Source organism: Chiloscyllium punctatum, chromosome 5 (assembly GCF_047496795.1).
Source record: "Chiloscyllium punctatum isolate Juve2018m chromosome 5, sChiPun1.3, whole genome shotgun sequence".
NCBI lineage: Eukaryota > Metazoa > Chordata > Chondrichthyes > Orectolobiformes > Hemiscylliidae > Chiloscyllium > Chiloscyllium punctatum.
Genome location: NC_092743.1, coordinates 89,678,108 through 89,698,359, shown reverse-complemented (window position 1 = coordinate 89,698,359; position 20,252 = coordinate 89,678,108). Strand labels below are relative to the sequence as shown.

Genomic DNA, 20,252 nt, shown 5'->3' with positions numbered 1-20,252 from the left:
TAGCTTTCTGCAGTCTTTCTCCTTTTCAGTAACATTCAGCTCCTCTATTCATTCTGCCAAAGTGCATAGCCTCACATTTCTGCACATTTCTGTTCCATTTGTCAAGCAATTGCTTGCTAAACCTTCACCACTTGCCTTCCCATCTGTGTTTGTGTCATCCACACACTTGGTTACAGTGTCTTTCTTCATCCAAGTCATTAATTGCAAAAAGTTGTGATTCTTGCAGTAGTCCCAAGTTACAGCCATCCTAAAAATACCACCCATATTCAAACTCACTCTCTTCTATTTTAGTTATGATGTGGAGGTACTGGTGTTGGACTGGGATGGGCAAAGTCAGAAGTCATATGACACCGGGTTATAGTCCAACAGATTTATTTGAAATCACATAAGCTTTTAGAGCACAGCCCCTTCATCAGCTGTAGTGCTTGTTATGTGATTTTTTTTTAGTTAATTCTCTATCATTGTTAATATGCTACCTCTAACACGGCGGTGTTATCAAGTAGCCTAATGTGTGTTGGTTGTTTGAAGTAGTAATTTAGGGATTTGAGTCATGTGAAATTGGCAGTTTTCAGGTACAGTGCACAATATAATTAAATCAGTTAGTAAATGATAAGAATTTCAAAGAGAGAAAAATATCAGTTGTGCAGCAGTGACAGAATTGACCACTTATGCTGTCAAATGGAATCTCCCGAATTTATATAACCAGTGATGCTTATTTTTCTTGATGAATTTTTAAATACAATTTATCTTTTTGTATTACGTGGTTAAGTTAACTTTGTCGTTCAGTTTTTTAAATTGTAATCTAATGTCTGTTAAGTGCACTTTTTTAATTAAAAAATGATGTTGCAAATCTGTGAAGAGACCAACAAAGCACCTGAACTGTTGACTTGTAGCTTTCTTTTCACAACGTTCCATTTCCAGCACTTTTTTAACATTTGATTTGCGCATCTACAGTGATTCATCTTTTTAAATCCAATTTATTTTGAAGACGTTCATCATTTTGTGATTTTGAGTTGGTAGTTGCAATTGATTATTCTGATATGTTTGTGTATTCATTGATGGAATACACATAATGTCTTTGTACATTATATCTCAAAAGAAAAGTATGTGAAAACTAGAATTTTGAATTCGTTTGACATCAAATTTTTGTGGAGTATTTAAGTTCACAAGACCTAATTATAGTACAGTGTACTGGAGAAATTAAAATTATAATGGGCATAACCTGCCATAAAACATTTTTAAAAATGTTGATTAGGACAAGAATTTTGAAAACCACTGTTTGGCCATTGATTTCTACAGTAAGAACTCTGCACAATAATTCTAATTGTGAAATACTGAATTACTAATTTTAAGTTGATATACACCAGTTGAGGAACAGATCACAGGGATGGTTCTCATGGGATTGTTAACTATAATAATAATCTTTTCATTTGAGTCCAGACTGAAACAGGTATACTTTACAGATTTTGTGCTTTTGGGACTCATGCTGTCTCTAAGCAAATCTTATTTGTTCTTGGCCAAGTGACTGTGTAGACTTAGAAGTAGAGTATTAGCGGTGGAAGTTATTTACCCATTAGCAATATCATTGAAGAGAATGTTATTCTTGGACTGCACAACTTGAGTAGTTTCTAAAGAATGATTTTTCAGCCATATTTGTGAATATGGTTAAATGTCATCTATTCATTGTATGCAACTTGTTTTTGTTGCCAGTTTTTGTAAAATGCTTCCAAACTATGCTTGTGCTCATTGCTTGCATGTGAGATTCAATATTGAAATAACCAACTATAGCTTTCACTTTTGGAAATGACAGTTTTGAAGTAGGTGTCTTTCGCTGGACTTGTATGAATAATGCATTTTACTTGACTGATTACCCTTCTGTAAATTGGCACTACTGAGCTGAAGAACATTTCAGTGGTAAAGTCTGTTGCATATAGGGAGATTTTGCGGGTGGGAGGGGTGTGTTGGATGAGGATGAGTGGCTGCAGAGACGCTTGGAGCAACAGAAGTATGACAATGCAGATATAACCTGTTAGTGAAATCTGATTGGGGCTGTTCAAGGAACTAATTTATAGATGGCTGTAATCTACAAGGACAAAAGGAGCAGAGATGAGATTGATAATTCTTAGTCAGGTGTAAGATCTAAACATTTGCAGTATGCTCAAGTTTGCATTATATGCCAATTACAAATTATACATAAAACTGTTTTTTTGAGGGGAAAGTGATGAGGATCAAACAACATTTTTTTTTCCCTAATTAACCTGTTCAGAGATGTTATTCTACACCTCTAGAACAGATGGGACCTGAACTCTAATCTCCTGATCCGGGAGTAGGGTCATTATCACTGTGCCACAATTGTATCAAATCTGGAACAGCCTTCTTTGCAGCTTGTAGGCTAATAAAATTAGAAAAGGTTCTAATGGTTTGGCTTACAAGTAGCCTCAATCTTGCTACAGAGAATCCACACCAGATTTTAAAATGAGATTTGCAAAGATAAGTGACAATGTGCGTGGGTTATCTTGTGCTATAGAGGATTGTTGTAAATATATTTGCACTTGATGTGTCTTGCTGATTTATTTTAAATAGCACCTGTTTATTCAAAATTAAATTGTGGATGAATATTAAAACAATTATACACTGAACACTTTGTAAAATTATTTTAAAATGTCTAATTGTCTGGCTCCAACTGCAAATGTACAAGGCAAATTAAGGTTCTTTACAGCATTGTTTAAATGATCGAAAATTATGTAACATAGTTTACTATAATTTACTGTAGACACTTCTTGAAGCAGGATGGCAAATATATTTTATCAATGCTTAACTAAGCTTATTATCTTTGCAGATTACGGGAAGTATCCGAAAAGCTCAACAAATTCAATCTAAGCAGGTATTGGAAGTATTTAATTTCAGTTTTTTTTAAACTGTACTTTGTTCTGCTTGTGATCTGTGGGTTTAAATCTTTGACTTCACTGATTTTCTTAACCTGGCTAATACTTGAGCAGCTGTCACAGATTGGATTTGTAGAACTAAATTTAATTGAGTGCATTTTTGCCCAGTGAAAGTTAGAAAATTTGTTTTTGAAATGTTAACATCGAATCTAGTTAATTTCCCGGCAATAATTTAGTCTGTGCACCAAATGTTGGAACTCCAGCTTTGCTTTCTATTTCAATCTCAGTGATCTGTTATCTGCAGGGTATCTATCCAGATTAGATGCAGGCTGGGTACTGCTAACTCTGATTTGACTTCGATTTGCTGGCAGTTGAATGTCATGTACATTTTGTGATTTTGTAAACTATCTTGGATTTGACAATCTTTTGTGCATTTACATTAATTCATTACTGGTGTCTCTGATTGCATTGCACTGTAGAAGATTTCTATACTGAGTTTACATTGCTAATTCATTTATTTAAAATCTTTTGAATTTTCCTTGATGTCAGCCAACCAAATTCTATTAAATTCAGTCAGTATTAATTATTGGATGCAATTATTTAGTGTTTGATGTTCATCTTAGCAAAGTTAGGCAGAGAAACTGTAAAACTTTAATGTTTTTGCCATTGGTTGAATTATGTCTAGTCTTCCCTCTATTTTATCAAATCTGTTTTGGTCCAGTCCAGCGTCGTTCAGCTTTAGCAATCTTAGCTGTGTTTCAAGATTGTGGGTTTGAGAGAACCTACAGGACGTGAATGCAAAGACTAGGTTGACACAAAAAGCAGACTTGAAACAGTGCTACAGTTTTGGTGATAGGAGCATTAAACGATTGGGTCATTTAGCTCAGTTGGCTAGATACCTTGGGTGTGATGCAGAGTAAAGCCAACAGTGTGAGATCCACACTGTTTTGATATTGCCTCTTCTTGTCCCACACTTGTGGAATGGTTACCTTCAAACTTTATTTAACCAATTGTCTCTCATTTGAAGAATGTCTGTTGTGCTTTGTGGGCCATGGCTCTTATATTACATGTTTAATTAGAGGATTGTCTGCCTGTTTTATGTAGATGTTAAAGATCTTATAGCATTATTCAAAGAAGGTATTCTACTAGTATGTCATAATTGCTAAGAGATTAATTAATCTAATTTGATTTTTCTGAAGTCACTGCCATAGGAAATTGTTATTGTCTCCATACGTGACTTCACTCTAACAGAAACTTATAGGCGTAAAATGCTTTGGGACAATGTGAGACAGACTTTAAAACTAAAAGTGTAGTTTAACATCACAAGTATATAGCCAGTGATCATGTATCTCTTTAGTGGCATGTATGTATTTATGTTTACCCAGTTGACGTGATACTGATGAGTGCAGCGCACTTACCTGTGTCGTGATGGTCAATTTACAGTAATGGGTGAGGTGGAGGAGTTTGAAAGACCTCTGCTCTTCATTCTTCATGAGTTTATTTTTAAAAGTGAACTACTAGACAGTCATTGAAATTGGAGCTTTAAGCTACAACTGAATCCACTATCATGAGATGTGAGCTGAACATTATACAATATCAGCACTGACTGCAGTGCTTCAAACAGGCTGCTCTACTTCCTCCTCAAGGGCATTTAGGTAGAGGCAATAAGTGCTGGCCCAGCTAGCAATGGGCAAGACCCATGAGTGAATTTTTAAAAAAGCTATAATGCATATTTGACACATCACTGGAAATTGGAATTCCAGCATTTTTAAAATGAAAATTAATCCTAAGAATTTCTATATATGAACACTTCGGAGGTCTCCCATTTAAGACAGATGATCTCCTGTGAGCATAGAATGCAGAATTATTTTCTTCCAAAAGCAGTGGAGGTTGGGTTGTTTGATGTCTTTAGGGCCAAGTTGGATGCAGCTTTGATAGTTAAGGGAGTCCAGTTTATGTTTAGTGAAACATATAGGAAAAAGGAATCCAGATAACAATTAGTCCGGCCATAATCTTATTGAAGGACCAAAAATCCACCTAAATTTTGATTATATTACATATTAATTTACTCGTCACCTCAACTGGTAACTGTTCATGTTGCTTAATGTTGCTATTCTGGGACCCTGCTCTGCATTCACTAAAATTGGCTTGTGTTACTTTATTTGTCATGTAATTTATTAGCAAAGAGTGTCTATCTGGTGGAGCTTGAAGAAGGGTACCATCCCCAAGTGAAATAAACCTGAAGCTAAATTGGAGTGAATATGGACAGGTAGTAAGGCTATGGTTTTATTGCCTTCCAGAATTTGGTAATATTCTTAGACCAGAATATCTAAACCCGTAGCTGCAGCATAATGTGCACTAGTTTGTTAAACTGCGATAGGTCGGGTTCAATGAATAGTTCTCCATTGTCCTTTTCAATTCTGAGTTCCAAGTTAATGAAAGTCTTACCTTTTAAAGTGCTGTAAATTTCAGACATATTTCATATTTGCTCTGTAACATAATTTACGGTGAAAACTTGAATTTTGTTATTGCTAAGCTACATCTGTGTGCAAAAGCAAAGAAAGGCATTATTTTGCACAGCACTGTCTTAGATCGTTATTGACTTCATTTCATGTGATTTGTGTTTCCTCCTTCATGAATTCAGTGGGAGACATTGTATTCCTTTAGCGTTTTACAGACATTGGTAGATGAGTTACACAATTCTGTCAACCAGGGAATAAGTTACAAAAAACATTGTCAATATCTATTGACATAAGAGTATGTACATTTGGCATTTTGGCACAGGTGACAAATAGAGTTTATAATTAAGACTGCAGTGAAATTTTTATATTTAAAGGCTTTGAAGCCTTGTCCAGGATGATTCTGAAAATTAGATTATATTACAGTGTGGAAACAGGCCCTTTGGCCCAACAAGTCCACACCGACCTGCCGAAGCGCAACCCACCCATACCCCTACATTTATCCCTTGCCTAACACTACGGGCAATTTAGCATGGCCAATTCACCTGACCTGCACATCTTTGGACTGTGGGAGGAAACCGGAGCACCCGGAGGAAACCCACACAAACACTGGGAGAACGTGCAAACTCCACACAGTCATTCGCCTGAGGCGGGAATTGAACCCAGGTCTCGGTCGCTGTGAGTAGCAGTGCTAACCACTGTGCCACCGTGCCGCCCACTTCAACGTTGCACTTGCCCATGGTGAAGTAACTCTGTTGGCTTCTTAAGACTACTATGCCATATAAGATCTTGGTTGACTTGTTTTCTCCATATTCTTGCCTACCCCCATAACCTTTTACCCCTTTATCAAAAATCTATCTACTCCTTTATCTTCAAAAAATTAGTTAAAGGACTCTTCTTACACTGTTGTCTTAGGAAGAGCATTTCAAAGGCACTGAACTCAGAATTTCTGCTAATCTTATGGGCGACCTCACATTTTGCCATTGTCTTAGAGCTTTTATGGTATGGAAGGATTGATCTTTTCTGTTCCCATTTTCCAACACCTTTGCCTGTAACCTCATATGCTATAGTATTTCACCTGCTCCTCTAAATAGTTGTTAAATGTCTTGACAGCTCCCACTTCTGTTTCCTTTTGTTTGGCAGTGAGTTCTAAATACCCATAACCATCTGGGTGAAAATTTCTTTGCATAAACCTCCTTCCTCTGTCTTAATGTGTTCCCTGGCTATTGACCAGTACAAGGGGGAAAATGTCTATGGTGTCATGAGCTTCACATGCCTTAGTCAGATCCCCTCCCTCAACCTGCCAGTCTTCTCTGCCTTAAGGAAAACTTCAGTTTATCTAATCTGTCTTCATAGTGAATTGCTGTAGTCCAGACAACATCCTGATCCTAGTGAATCTCTTCTGTAGACTAGAGTAATCAGATCTTAGTGTGTCACTCAGAACTGCACACAGCTTTGACCTAACATTATGTGCAGTTCCATCATAGCCAAGTTGCTCTCACTTTCAATAACTTGACCCCCCTAGTTGTATTCAATGCCACTAACTCCTAGTTTTAATTTTTTTTCAAGAGGAAACATACTCTCCACATGTACCCTGTCAAGAGCTTTCAGATTTGTTTCAATCAAGTCACCTCTTGTGCAGTGGATACAAGCCTAGCCCATCCCATCTTTTATTATAAGACAACTGCCCATTTGAATTAATAGCCTAGTGAACCTGCAAACTGCTTTCAGCACATTTGTATTTTTCGTTAGTTAGGGAGACCAATACTGTACACATTACTCTAAGATGTGATCTCATCATTGTCATGTATAACTGAAGCATATGCACCAATTTTTATTCAATTCCCCTTATGATTAATATTCTATTAGCTTTCCCGATTATTTGCTGTATTTGTTGCTGAGCTAAATCTGTGTGCAAAAGCAGAGGCACATGTAATCTTTCATCACACTGTCATGTGATCACTACTGACTTCATTTCATGTGACTTGTCTTTCATTCTTCATGAATTCAGTAGGAGACATTGCAACCCACGTATGAAGACACTCAGATTCCTTTATTTCTCAGGTCTGCAATCTATCTTTAGATATGATGCTGCATTTTTGTATGAGTAGAAATGGACATTTTACATTTTCCCACATTTACTCAATTTGCCCACTGTATTTTTTTAATAGCCTGTGCCCTCTTCAGAATTTCCTCCCTATATAAGTTGAACAGAACAGATGTGGAGTGTGTATTGCTCCCTTTGTGAGAGAGCGTTAGGACTAAGGGGCACAATCTCAAAGTAAGGAATGCCCATTTAAGAAGCATGAGGAATTATTTGAGAGTACTCAGTCAGTGGAACTCTGGGTGGTTGCACACATTCAAGGCTGAGACATTTTTTTTAAGCAAGGAAATTGTGTATTATGTGGAAAAGGCAGGATAATGAAGTTATGGATTATCAAATCTCACTGAACGGCAGAACAGGCTTAATGCCCAAGTGGCCTACCTCTGCTGTTAAGTCTTATGGTCAGTCCTCGTGCCATGCTCAATCTCTGTAACCCTATGAGTTTGTTTTCTACTTGAGGACATTTTTATACTTTTGGGAATGGGGCTCACTAATAGGCTAGCATTTCTTGCCCATCTCAAATGTGCCTCCATGAATCACTAAGGTCATGTGATGAGTACACTATGTGCTGTTAAGAAGGAAGTTCCTGAATTTTGACCAGGTGATAGTGAAAAATAACACTAAAGTTACAAATCAGGATTGTGTTTTGTTGGAGGGGACTTAAAGCTGGTGATACTTTCAATTATTTGCTGCCGTTCGTTTTTGAGGTGATGGAAGTTGTTGGTAGGAATGGTGTTATTGAAGGAGCCTTCATGAATTGCTATGGTGTGTCTTGTAGATGCCACGGTGGTAAGAGTTGTAATATGCTGCATGAGGTGGTAATCAAACAGGCTGATTTTGTTTCAGATGGTATGAAGGTAATCGTGCAATCATAGAATCCTTTCAGTGTGGAAACAGGCCATTCAACCCATCGAGTCCACACTGACCACCTGAAGAGCATTACACCCACGTGTTGTGAGGCAACAGTGCTAACTACAGAGCTACCGTGTCGCCCTATGTTGTTGAAATTACAGTTAGCCAGGGAAGTGGAGAGCATTTCTTCGACCTCCTAACTTTTCTCTATAGATAGTGGGCAGGCATTGGACGATGAAAAATATCCCTATGCAAGAATTCCTATTCTTTGATTTGCTCTTGTAGTCATAGTGGTTATTTCAGTTTAGTTTTAGGTCAATGATAATACCAAATTATTGATGGTTATATAGATCATGAAATAGTTAGATTCCCTCTTGTTTGAGATGGTAATTGCCTGGCACTTCTGTGGTGTGAGCTTTATTTGCCATTTAACTTGAATCTGAATTATGTTCTGATCTGGCTGCACATGAACACTAATTGCTTCAGTATCTGAAAAACTATGATTGCTGAATGTTGCATGATCAGTTAACATTCCCAGTCTGACCTTCAGGAGGGGGCTCATTAATGAAACAGCTAGTTATAGTTCAACTGTGGATGCAATTTGGAGGAACTATGTAGTGTTTCCTTGGAGCTGAGGCAATTGACTTCCAACTCAGCTGGCTAGGTATGACCCACCTAGCGGAGAGCTTTCTCTCTGATTTCTGTTGACTCTAGTTGTGCTGGGCACCCTTGATGTCAGTCTTGTATTATCTCTGGAGTTGATCTGCATTCAGTGTTTAAATGAAGGCTACGTGAGATAGTAGCTTAATGGCCTTAGCATAAATCAGTCTGAGAGTCAGTGAGCAGGTTACTGCTATTTAAATTAGATTAGATTACTTAGTATGGAAACAGGCCCTTCGGCCCAACTAGTCCACACCGACTCTCCGAAGAGCAACCCACCCAGACCCATTCTCCTACATTTACCCCTTCATCTAACACGACAGGCAATTTAGCATGGCCATTTCACTTAACCTGCACATCTTTGGATTGTGGGAGGAAACTGGTGCACCCGGAGGAAACCCACACAGACACTGGGAGAACATGCAAACTCCACACAGACGATTGCCTGAGATGGGAATTGAACCCAGGTCTCTGGCGCTGTGAGGCAGCAGTGCCGCCCACTTTATGCCATTGATGACCCCTTACACTGCTTTGAGTGTAGACTATTAGAGTGGTAATTAACCAGAATGGATTTATCCTGCTTTTGTGGACGGTCATAATTGGTCAGTTTTTCATGTTGCTGGGTAGGTGCTAGTGTTATAACTTTACTGAAACCGATTGGTTAGAGGAGTATAAAATTCTGGACCACAGAATATCCCTGTCCAAGAATTCATATCCTTTGACCTGCTCTTGTAGCCGTAGTGGTTATTTCAGTTTAGTTTTAGATCAACGATAATACCAAATTATTGACGAGTATATAAACCATGATATAGTTAAATTCTGTCAGTAGTACCACTACTGAGCCACTTTTGATGATTGATATTGAAGTTCCCTGTCAGAGTACATTGTGCCAGGTCACTCTCTGTTGGTGTTCAACATTATGGGGTGCTAATTGATCACCTGAGGAATATGTGAAAGGTGGCAATTGACTGAGGGTTGTCTTCTCCTTTTGGAGTGAATGTTGACCATTACCAAGGCAATATCCTCCGTCCTATCAGTTGATGGTGATGGTGTTTGGGTCTCAAGTATGATTAAATGAACTATGATCCTTTGCTGTTCTGTTCTTTGGAGCAGCTCTAAGTTTTGCATGCGTCCCTGTTCTTGGTAAGGATAACAATGCAGGGTCATCATTGCTCTTGTTGTTTTTGGTGCCTAGGTCAGTACCAGATGTCTTCAGCAGTTTAATGCAACTAAATGGCTTCTTAGTTTATTTGAAAGAAGTTAAGATTCAAAGCACGCTGTGTGGGTTAGGAATCATATGGAGCAGACCAAGTGAGAGCAACTTATTTCCTTCTCTAGAAGATGTTAATGTACCAGGTTAAAGCTGTTAATGCATTGTCATTAGAAATATTGTCATTAGACATTTTTAAACTCTCAACTTCTTAACCCATCTCTATATACTGGTTCAGTGTCCTCAGTCTCCACATCCACTTCAGGGTCCTGATCTTCATGTGGGGGATTTCCCCTTTTTAACAACTGGTTGAAGGGAGGGTGATTGAGATAGACAAAGTAATTATCCTGTATCTTATGTACTATGTTCCGGGGCCTCAAATCCTGCTTTTAGACGACTGTAACCTCCGAGATTCCAGGGGGACACTAATCTCACTGGGACGGACTCGTTGACATACAAGTGCATAAGTTATGTTAGAGATACCGTTACCGCAGAGTCCGAGGGAATGAGGTCGACTGAGTGATAGGTTAGTGAGAGAGTCCTAGAGATGTACAGTATGGAAACAGACCCTTCGGTCCAACCTGTCCATGCCGACCAGATTATCCCAACCCAATCTAGTCCCACCTGTCAGCACCCGGCCCATATCCCTCCAAACCCTTCCTATTCATATACCCAACCAAATGCCTCTTAAATGTTGCAATTGTACCAGCCTCCACCACATCCTCTGGCAGCTCATTCCCTCTGCGTGAAAAAGTTGCCCTTTAGGTTTCTTTTATATCTTTTCCCTCTTGTCCTAAACCTATACCCTCTAGTTCTGGACTCCCTGACACCTGGGAAAAGACTTTGTCTATTTATCCTATCCATGCCCCTCATAATTTTGTAAACCTCTATAAGGTCACCCCTCAGCCTCCGATGCTCCAGGGAAAACAGCCTCAGCCTGTTCAGCCTCTCCCTGTAGCTCAGATCCTCCAACCCTGGCAACATCCTTGTACATCTTTTGTGAACCCTTTCGAGTTTCACAACATCTTTCCAATAGGAAAGAGACCAGAATTGCATGCAATATTCCAACAGTGGCCTAACCAATGTCCTGTACAGCTGCAACATGACCTCGCAACTCCTGTACTCAATACTCTGACCAATAAAGGAAAGCATATCAAACGCCTTCTTCACTATCTTATCTACCTGCGACTCCACTTTCAAGGAGCTATGAACCTGCACTCCAAGGTCTCTTTATTCAGCAACACTCCCTAGGATCTTACCATTAAGTGTATAAGTCCTGCTAAGATTTGCTTTCCCAAAATGCAGCACCTCGCATTTATCTGAATTAAACTCCATCTGCCACTTCTCAGCCCATTGGCCCATCTGGTCCAGATCCTGTTGTAATCTGAGGTCTCTTTGCTGTCCATTACACCTCCAATTTTGGTGTCATCTGCAAACTTACTAAGTGTACCTCTTATGCTCACATCCAAACCATTTATTTAAATGACAAAACGTAGAGGGGCCCAGCACCGATCCTTGTGGCACTCCACTGGTCACAGGCCTCCAGTCTGAAAAACAACCCTCCACCACCACCCTCTGTCTTCTACCTTCTAGCCAGTTCTGTATCCAAATGGCTAGTTCTCCTTGTATTCCATGAGCCCTAGGAGAAAGTGAGGAATGCAGATGCTGGCGATCAGAGCTGAAAATGTGTTGCTGGAAAAGCGCAGCAGGTCAGGCAGCACCCAAGGAGCAGGAGAATTGACGTTTCGAGCATGAGCCCTTCTTCAGGAGCCATGAGATCTAACCTTGCTTATCAGTATCCCACGGGAACCTTGTCAAATGCCTTATTGAAGTCTATATAGATCACATCTACTTCTCTGCCCTCATCAATCATCTTTGTTACTTCATCAAAAAACTCAATCAAGTTTGTGAGACATGATTTCCCACGCACAAAGCCATGTTGACTATCCCAAATCAGTCCTTGCCTTTCCAAATACATGTACATCCTGTTTCTCAGGATTCCCTCCAACAACTTGCCTACCACCGAAGTCAGGCTCACCGATCTATAGTTCCCTGGCTTGTCTTTACCGCCCTTCTTAAACAGTGGCACCATGTCCATGTTTGCCAACCTCCAGTCTTCCGGCACCTCATATGTGACTAACGATGATACAAATATCTCAGCAAGACCCAGCAATCACTTCTCTAGCTTCCTACAGAGTTCTCAGGTACACCTGATCAGGTCGTGGGGTTTTATCTACTTTTAACCGTTTCAAGACATCCAGCACTTCCTCCTCTGTAATCTGGACATTTTGCAAGATGTCGCCATCTATTTCCGTACAGTCTATATCTTCCATGTCCTTTTCCACAGTAAATACTGATGCAAAATATTCATTTAGTATCTCCCCCATTTTCTGAGGCTCCACCCAAAGGCCGCCTTGCTGATCTTTGAGGGGCCCTATTCTCATCCCTAGTTACCCTTTTGTCCTTAATATATTTGTAAAAACCCTTTGGATTCTCCTTAATTCTATTTGCCAAAGCTATCTCATGTCCCTGTTTTGCCCTCCTGATTTCCCTCTTAAGTATACTCCTACTTTTTTTACACTCTTCTAAGGATTCACTTGATCTGTCCTGTCTATACCCGACATATGCATATGACATATGCTTGGAGAGATCCAAGGTAAATCTTACCTTGTGGGCCCATCCATCTCATGTTACCATCACACAGGCAATTGCTTACTCAGTCCGTCTAGAAGCTCCATATGTTGGAATCCCACTCTCTTCACCAAATGTTAGGTTCCCTTTTTGACATTCTTACATGCTTGATGCAACTGCAAGATGCCAACTTCTGTGAACAGCCATGATTTATTTCAGCAAATCAGTGGCTGGAGGAGCATGCTTACAGAGTCTGTCAAGCAAAGCTTCCTGAACAAGGGATCCATTCTCCCATAATACAGGTTTACATCAGTCAGTCATGCACACAACACACAAACCCCTGCCACTCCCCTCTTGTCACATGCCACCAAAAACAATGTTCCTGGAACTATTCTAATCCCTCAAAACAGTGCGTGATCAGGCCCATCCCATCAAACTGCAGCATTTACAGCATATGGTTAGATTGTCACATCCTACTTGTAAAACAGAGAAACCCACACACCCGGGGCATTCAATTTCATACATGTCAGCAGAACAAATTAGCCCTTGAACATTTCAATCAACTGCTGTGTTGTGACTCTTTCCCCTCTACACATGCATGCACACACCTTGTGACATTAGCTTACTAATTCAGTGACACTACTGCATCAGTTAGATCACATGGAATCCAGAGAGCTAGCCAATTGGATACAAATTTGTCTTGACATTGGATGACAGTGTGGTAGAGGGTTGTTATATAAACTGGAGGTCTGAGCAGTGATGTGCCGTAAGGATCGGTGTTGGGTTCACTGTTCATCATTTATATAAATGGTTTGGATGCGAACATGGCAGGCATGGTTAGTTTGTGGTAAGAGAAATTAAGGCAGGACTTGCACAGTTAATGGTGGGTCCCTGATGAGTATTGAACAGAGAGCGCGGTACAGGTGGCATCACAAGTAGACAGGGTAGTAAAAAAGGTATTTGGCTGTCTTCATCTGTCAAAGTTAAAAATCACACAATACCAGGTTATAGTCCAACAGGTTTAATTGGAAGCGCACAAGCATTGACCACAGAAGTTGGGAAGTCATATTGCAGCTGCACAAGATATTGGTAAGGCCATGTTTAGATTACTGTGTACAGTCCTGGTTACCATGTTATTGGAAGGATGTTACTAAGCTGGAAAGGATGAAAAAAATTTGCAAAAAAGTTTGAGACTGGAAGGTTTGAGTTCTTAAGGAGAGGCTAGATAGGCTGGGACTTTTTCCCTTGGAGCTTAATGAGGCTGAGGCATGATCTTATTATAGAGATTTATAAAATTGAGGGGCTTAGATTAGGTGAATAGCCGAGGTTGTTTTTTTTTCTCCCCAGTTTAGGGGACTCTTCAACTAGAGAGCATAGTTTTAAGGTGAGACAAGAAAGATTTAAGAGGGATCTGTGGGGCAACTTTTTCCATACAAGATGGTGCATTTATGGATGTGATGTTATGGCACTGAAGAGATTCCCCAGGATGCAGCCTTTGTTGGAAGGTTTGAGCTGTGAGGAAAGATTGGATATGCTGTGATGGTTTTCACTTAGATTTCACTTGTATCTTGCGAAACTGAAAAAGGCCCATTGATGCCTACTGTCTGCTTCCTGTTGCTGAACTAGTGTTATTTCTTTATTTAACCTGTTTTTCTAATCGACCTGTTCAGAGATATTTTTACGTATCTCTGGAGCAGCTGTGACTTGAACCCAGGCCTCTTGGAACAAGCGTTGGGATATTGCTACTGATCGACCAGTCTTCTTTCCATGCTAATGTGCTACTCACCACATTTTGAGCTTTTATTTCTACAATTAGTTTTGATGTGGCACCTTGATAAATACTTCCTAAAAATCTAAGTGCTGTCTATCCACAGGTTTCTCTTATCTGCGGCACAGTGGCTGAATGGTTAGCCACTGTTGCCTCACAACACAAGAGACCCAGGTTCGATTCCTGCCTTAGGTGACTGTCTGTATCGAGTTTCCACATTTCCCCCCATGTCTGCATGGGCTTCCTCTGAGTGCTCCGGTTTTCTCCCCCACAATCCATAGATTGTGCAAATCAGGTGAATTGGCCATGCTAAATTGCCCATAGTATTAGGTGCATTCGTCAGGGGTAAATTTTGGCGGAATGGGTCTGCGTGGGTTACTCTTCGGAGGGTTAGTGTGGACTTGTGGGGTCAAAGGGCCAGTTTCCATACCGGAGGGAATCTCATCTCAACTTACCATCTCAGAACTCCCATAGATTGGTCAAGCATGATTCCCTATTCAGACGGCAAGGTTGTCTTTTCCTGTTTACTTTGAACTTATCCAACTTCCCTGTATAACTTAATTCATAGCTCTAATGTTGTGAAAGATGTTATGCTAACTGGCCTGTAGTTTTGTGCCTTATCTCCATCCATTGTTGAGTAAAGGAGTTATGTAAGCCATCATCCATTTTAAAGGGAGCATCCTCTATGGGACTTCTGGAAAATTAAAATCAATACATCAAATTTTTCATTAGTCACTCTGAAGAATCTAGGATAAAGTCCATCAGGATCCAGATACACGCCAATCCACAGCTTCGACAATTTCTTTGATATCACTATTATGTGATTTTGCTTGAGTCGTCCCTTTCTCCCTTTCCCCCTCTCTTCCACCCCCCTCCCCCCGACCCTCCCATTTCATGATCTGTCACTGTTACTTCTATCCATTGTAGTTGAAAATGTTCAATTCACCTGCCATTTCCTTATTTACAAAGTCAGGCTGGAGAACTAATAATGTTAAAGAACCAGTATTTACTTTGTAGACCTAAGAGCCACGAGCAAGAGTATAAAATTCAGCCTTTTAAACCTGCTCTGCCTTTTATTCTTTGGCTCATGGGACATTGGCATTGCTGGGCAGGCCAATATTTATCGCCTGTCCTTACTTGGCCTTGAAGATGTCCTGTTTACACCTTGAACTGCTGCGTAGGTAGACTCACTGTGCCAAGAGGGAGGGAATTCCAGACTTTTGAACAAGCAACATTGAAAGAATGATGATAAACTTTCAAGTCAGGATGGTGAATGGTTTGGAGGGGAGCTTGGAAGATGCTGTCTAAGGATCTTTAAAATTCTGCAGTACTTCATATTTAAATGCTGCTACTGAGCGTTGGTGGTGTGGGCGTGATGACAGTAAAGTGGACTGCTTTGTCAAGCTTTGAGTATTTTTGGAGCAGCACTCATTTGGGCAAGTGGGGAGTACAAAATTAAGCTGGTCTGGCAGTAGCTGCAGAGAGAAAAGAGTTAACATTCAAGTCCAGTGATCCATGCTGTAATACCTTAATTTTTCCAGCAATTTATTTTTATTCAAGATTTGCAGCAATTGCAGTAATTTTAGTTTAGTGTTCTATCATACCTTGTGTCTTATTGGTGATAAACTGCTCTTGAGTAGTCAGGGGATGAATTACTTGCTCCTGTAGCCACCGTATTTATATGACCAGTCTAGTTCAGTTTCTGGTCAATGGTAAACCCCAGATGCTGGAAGTGGCAATACCATTGAATGTCAAGAGACAGTGGCTGGGTTCTTTTAGAAATGGTCATTGCCTTGCATTTGTGTGGCATAAATGTTACTTACCACTTTTCAGTCCACTATTTCCAGCTAGCCTTTTCTTTACTCTGATCATGTTTTGGGTCATTCTTTATTTTTTACATTATCTCCAGTCTTCTGACCTCTGCACATGATATCCTTTTCTTTAAGTTTGATGCTATGTTTAATATTTCTAGTTAGCCATAGATGGTTAGTCTATCATTTGAAATTTTTCTCTTTTGAGTGAATTTTTCTGTATATTCTCAATTATTATCGTAAATATCTGCATCTTTGTTGACCTAGTCTTTAATTTGCCAATTCACTTTAGCCACTCCCTGTGTTCTTGTCCTTTTTCTAAACTTAGCAGAGGTCTCAGACCCACACTTCTTTCCCTCAAACGGAATATAGAATGTAATCACTATGTCACTGCTGCCTAGGAGCGTCTTCACTGAGATAATTGACTCGCTCTTTCTCATTGCACAATGTAAGATCTAATATAGCCTGTTTTGAGGTTGTTTCCACAACATGCTGTTCTGAGAAACTATCCTAAAAAATTCCACATTAGGCTAGGTTTACCCATCTGATGTTTCCAATTGATATGTAGATTAAAATCTCCTATGCCTTTCTGTCAAAGTCTCTTACTTCTGACTTAATTCCATACTACTTTATGGAGTTTATGTAAGGGTATCTGTGTATCATTCTGACAAGTGACTTCTTGCATTTATAATTCCTCATTTCTACCCAAATCTTTCACATCTTGGTTTCCTTTACTGGGGCTATTCCCCTCTCTATACCATTGTTAACTAATGAAGCTACCCCTCCAATCTTTTCTTGCGTTCCTGTGGCCATCAAGGTTCGGATTCCAATCCATGACATCTTGCAGCCATGTCTCTGTGATGGCTGCCAGATCATAAGCCATTCCACTAGCACACTCAGTTCACCCATTTTGTTTTGACTGCTGAGTGCATGCCAATACAGCGTCTCTATTTTGATCCATTTTGCTCTCTGTAATATCTAGTCTTTTCTGTTGGTTGACTATTGGATTCAGACTGTCAAGCTGTTCCATCCAGATTATTTATCATTTCTTTGTATTAGTTTCTCTCTTTGACCTCTGCTTTGCTTTTTGGTTTACCATGCTTTCGTAAATTTGATCCCTTGCCCCCAGTATTCATTTAGAAATCCTGTCTGATTCCATAATAGGAAATTGATAAGAATAACAGCCACTCCATGGCTTGTGTGGAAGAAGTCCTCATGATAGAAATCCCACTATCATCAGTATCCTTACAAACAGGCAAAGAAGGGCACCACTTTGACTGGGACAACACGTCCATCCAAGGATAGGCAAACAGCCATGCACAGGAATTCCTAGAGGCCTGGCATTCTAACCAGAACTCCATCAATAAACCCGTTGATTTAGACCCCATCTACCATACTTTTGAGAAAAAGAACTGGAAACGATATCACCCACCTTAAGAGACCAAGACGCAAACAGAAAGCAGGACATAACATCAGGGCTTCCTCAGAGGCGCATATTTACCTGCCTAATCTGATTTGTCCCATGCCACTTTGCACGTGGATCAGGTGCTTAGGCAGAGTTTACGACCTTTCAGGTTGTTTTCTTTCATTCACAGCACATGGATGTTGGCTCCATTTCAAATTACCTAGAGGGCGGCGAAGAGTTAATCACATTGCTATGGGTCTGGAGTCACATGTAGGTCAGATATGGTAATGATGGCAGTTTCCTTCCCTGAAGGAAATGATTGAACCAGATGGGTTTTTGTTATAATTGACAATGGTTTATAATACTTGCCTACATATTCTACTTTGGTGCCTAGCTCCTCATACTGACTGTGTAGAATCTTTTTATCAACATGGACCATGATGACTAGATCCTCCCTGTCCCACTGAGTTCCTCTCCAGTCCTGTGCAGGTGTTTCTAATCCTGGCAAGTGGCAAGCAGTGCAGTCGTCAGGTTAACGTTCTCTTTAGAGAACAGTGACAACCATCTTTTATTGTACTGATTTTCTACTTGCGTGACATTCTTCCTTGCAGGAACCTGCTCAAGGTGGGGTAGTAATATGGTGCCATGGTCAGTTTACTTATCTCCCCCAATCTCTGTATGCAGGTTAATTTGCATTTTTGTGTAAATAATCCAGGTAACTATTTAGCCATTTGTGATTTTTGAGAAGATTTGGAGCTGAGGTTGATGTTCAGGTTGTAAGTTTACTCACTGAGCTATAAGGTTTTCAGATGTTTCGTCACAATACTAGGTGACATCCTTAGTAAGCCTCTGGTGAAGCCCTGATGTTATGTCCCGCTTTCTGTTTGTGTCTTGGTTTCTTAATGGGGGTAATATCATTTCTAGTTCTTTTCTCAGGATGGTAGATGGGGTCTAAATCCTTGGGTTTATTGATAGAGTTCTGGTTAGAACGCCAGGCCTGTAGGAATTCCCGTGCAGGTCTGTTTGCCTGTCCTTCAATGGTTGTGTTGTCCCAGTCGAAGTGGTGTCCTCCTTTGCCTGTTTGTAAGGATACTAGTGATAGTGGGTCATGTCTTTTGATGGCTACAGAGGCGATCATCACAACACCCACAGAGCTGCATCAGGACATTATTTCAATTGGCCACAACACACTGCAGCACCCAGGAGCCACGAATAGCGTTAGAAAAATACAGCGTATTCAAGAAGGATGGGTACCCAATAAATATCATCAGCTGATTTCTCAGCAACAAACCCAAACAAGCAGACACGATGTGCCCAGAAACTCTAACCACATTATCATACATCAAAGACATCTCTGAAATGACTGCCAGATTACTTGGATGCCTTGGCATCATGATAACCCAACACCTACCAAGACACTTAAACAGCGGCTGATCAACCTGAAGGACCTACACAAACAACCGACAAAACGAATGTCATTTACAAAATACCACGCAAGGACTGTAACAAACACTACATTAGACAAACAGGTAGCAAACTAGTCACCAGGATATATGAAAACCACCTAGCCATCAAAAGACATGACCCACTATCACTAGTATCCTTACAAGCAGACAAAAAAGAACACCACTTTGACTGGGACAACACATCCATCCTAGGACAGGCCAAACAGAGACACTCATGGGAATTCCTAGAGGCCTGGCATTCTAACAGGAACTCAATCAATAAATCCATTGATTTAGACCCCATCACCATCCTCTGAGAAAAAGAACCGGAAATGATATCACCTACTTTAAGACACAAATAGAAAGGGGGATATAACACCAGTAGTTCATTCGAGTCACACTGATGATATTATCTACTATGGTGATGAAACGTCTGAAAACGAACCTTCCAGCTCTGAGCAAACTTACAATAGGTGCAGGGTTAGGTCATTTGGCCCTTCGAGCCAGAACCACCATTCATTATGATCATGGCTGATCATCCACAATCTGTATCCATAACACTTGATTCCACTATCTTTAATGGCTTTATCTATCTCTTTAGAGTCATAGAGATGTACAGCACAGAAACAGACACATTCGTTCCAATTCGTCGACGCCGACCAGATATCCCAATCTAATATAATCCCACCTGCCAGCATCTGGCCCATATCCCTCCAAACCTTTCCTATTCATATACCCATCCAAATGCCTCTTACATGTTGCAATTGTACCAGCCTCCACCACATCCTCTGGTAGTTCATTCCATACAAGTACCACCCTCTGCATGAAAAAGTTGCCCCTTAGGTCTCTTTTGTATCTTTCCCCACACACCCTAAACCTATGCCTTCTAGTTCTGGACTCGCCCATTCCTGGGAAAAGACTTCATGTATTTTTCCCATTCATGCACCTCATGATTTTATAAACCGCTATAAGGTCACCCTCAGCCTCTGACACTCCAGGGAAAACAGCCATAGCCTGTTCAA

At 40.3% G+C, this 20,252-nt stretch overlaps 1 protein-coding gene across 8 annotated transcripts in view; it reads left to right on the top strand.

Annotated features, from left to right (window-relative positions):
- The window catches only part of ubr5 (ubiquitin protein ligase E3 component n-recognin 5), a 164,186-nt gene that overhangs the window by 7,986 nt on the left and 135,948 nt on the right, over positions 1-20,252 (top strand). For all 8 annotated transcript variants that reach the window (XM_072570726.1, XM_072570728.1, XM_072570730.1 and 5 more), the window contains exon 2: positions 2,840-2,884. In XM_072570726.1, the coding sequence (XP_072426827.1) occupies positions 2,840-2,884 (45 nt within the window). The remainder of the gene's footprint in view (positions 1-2,839; positions 2,885-20,252) is intronic.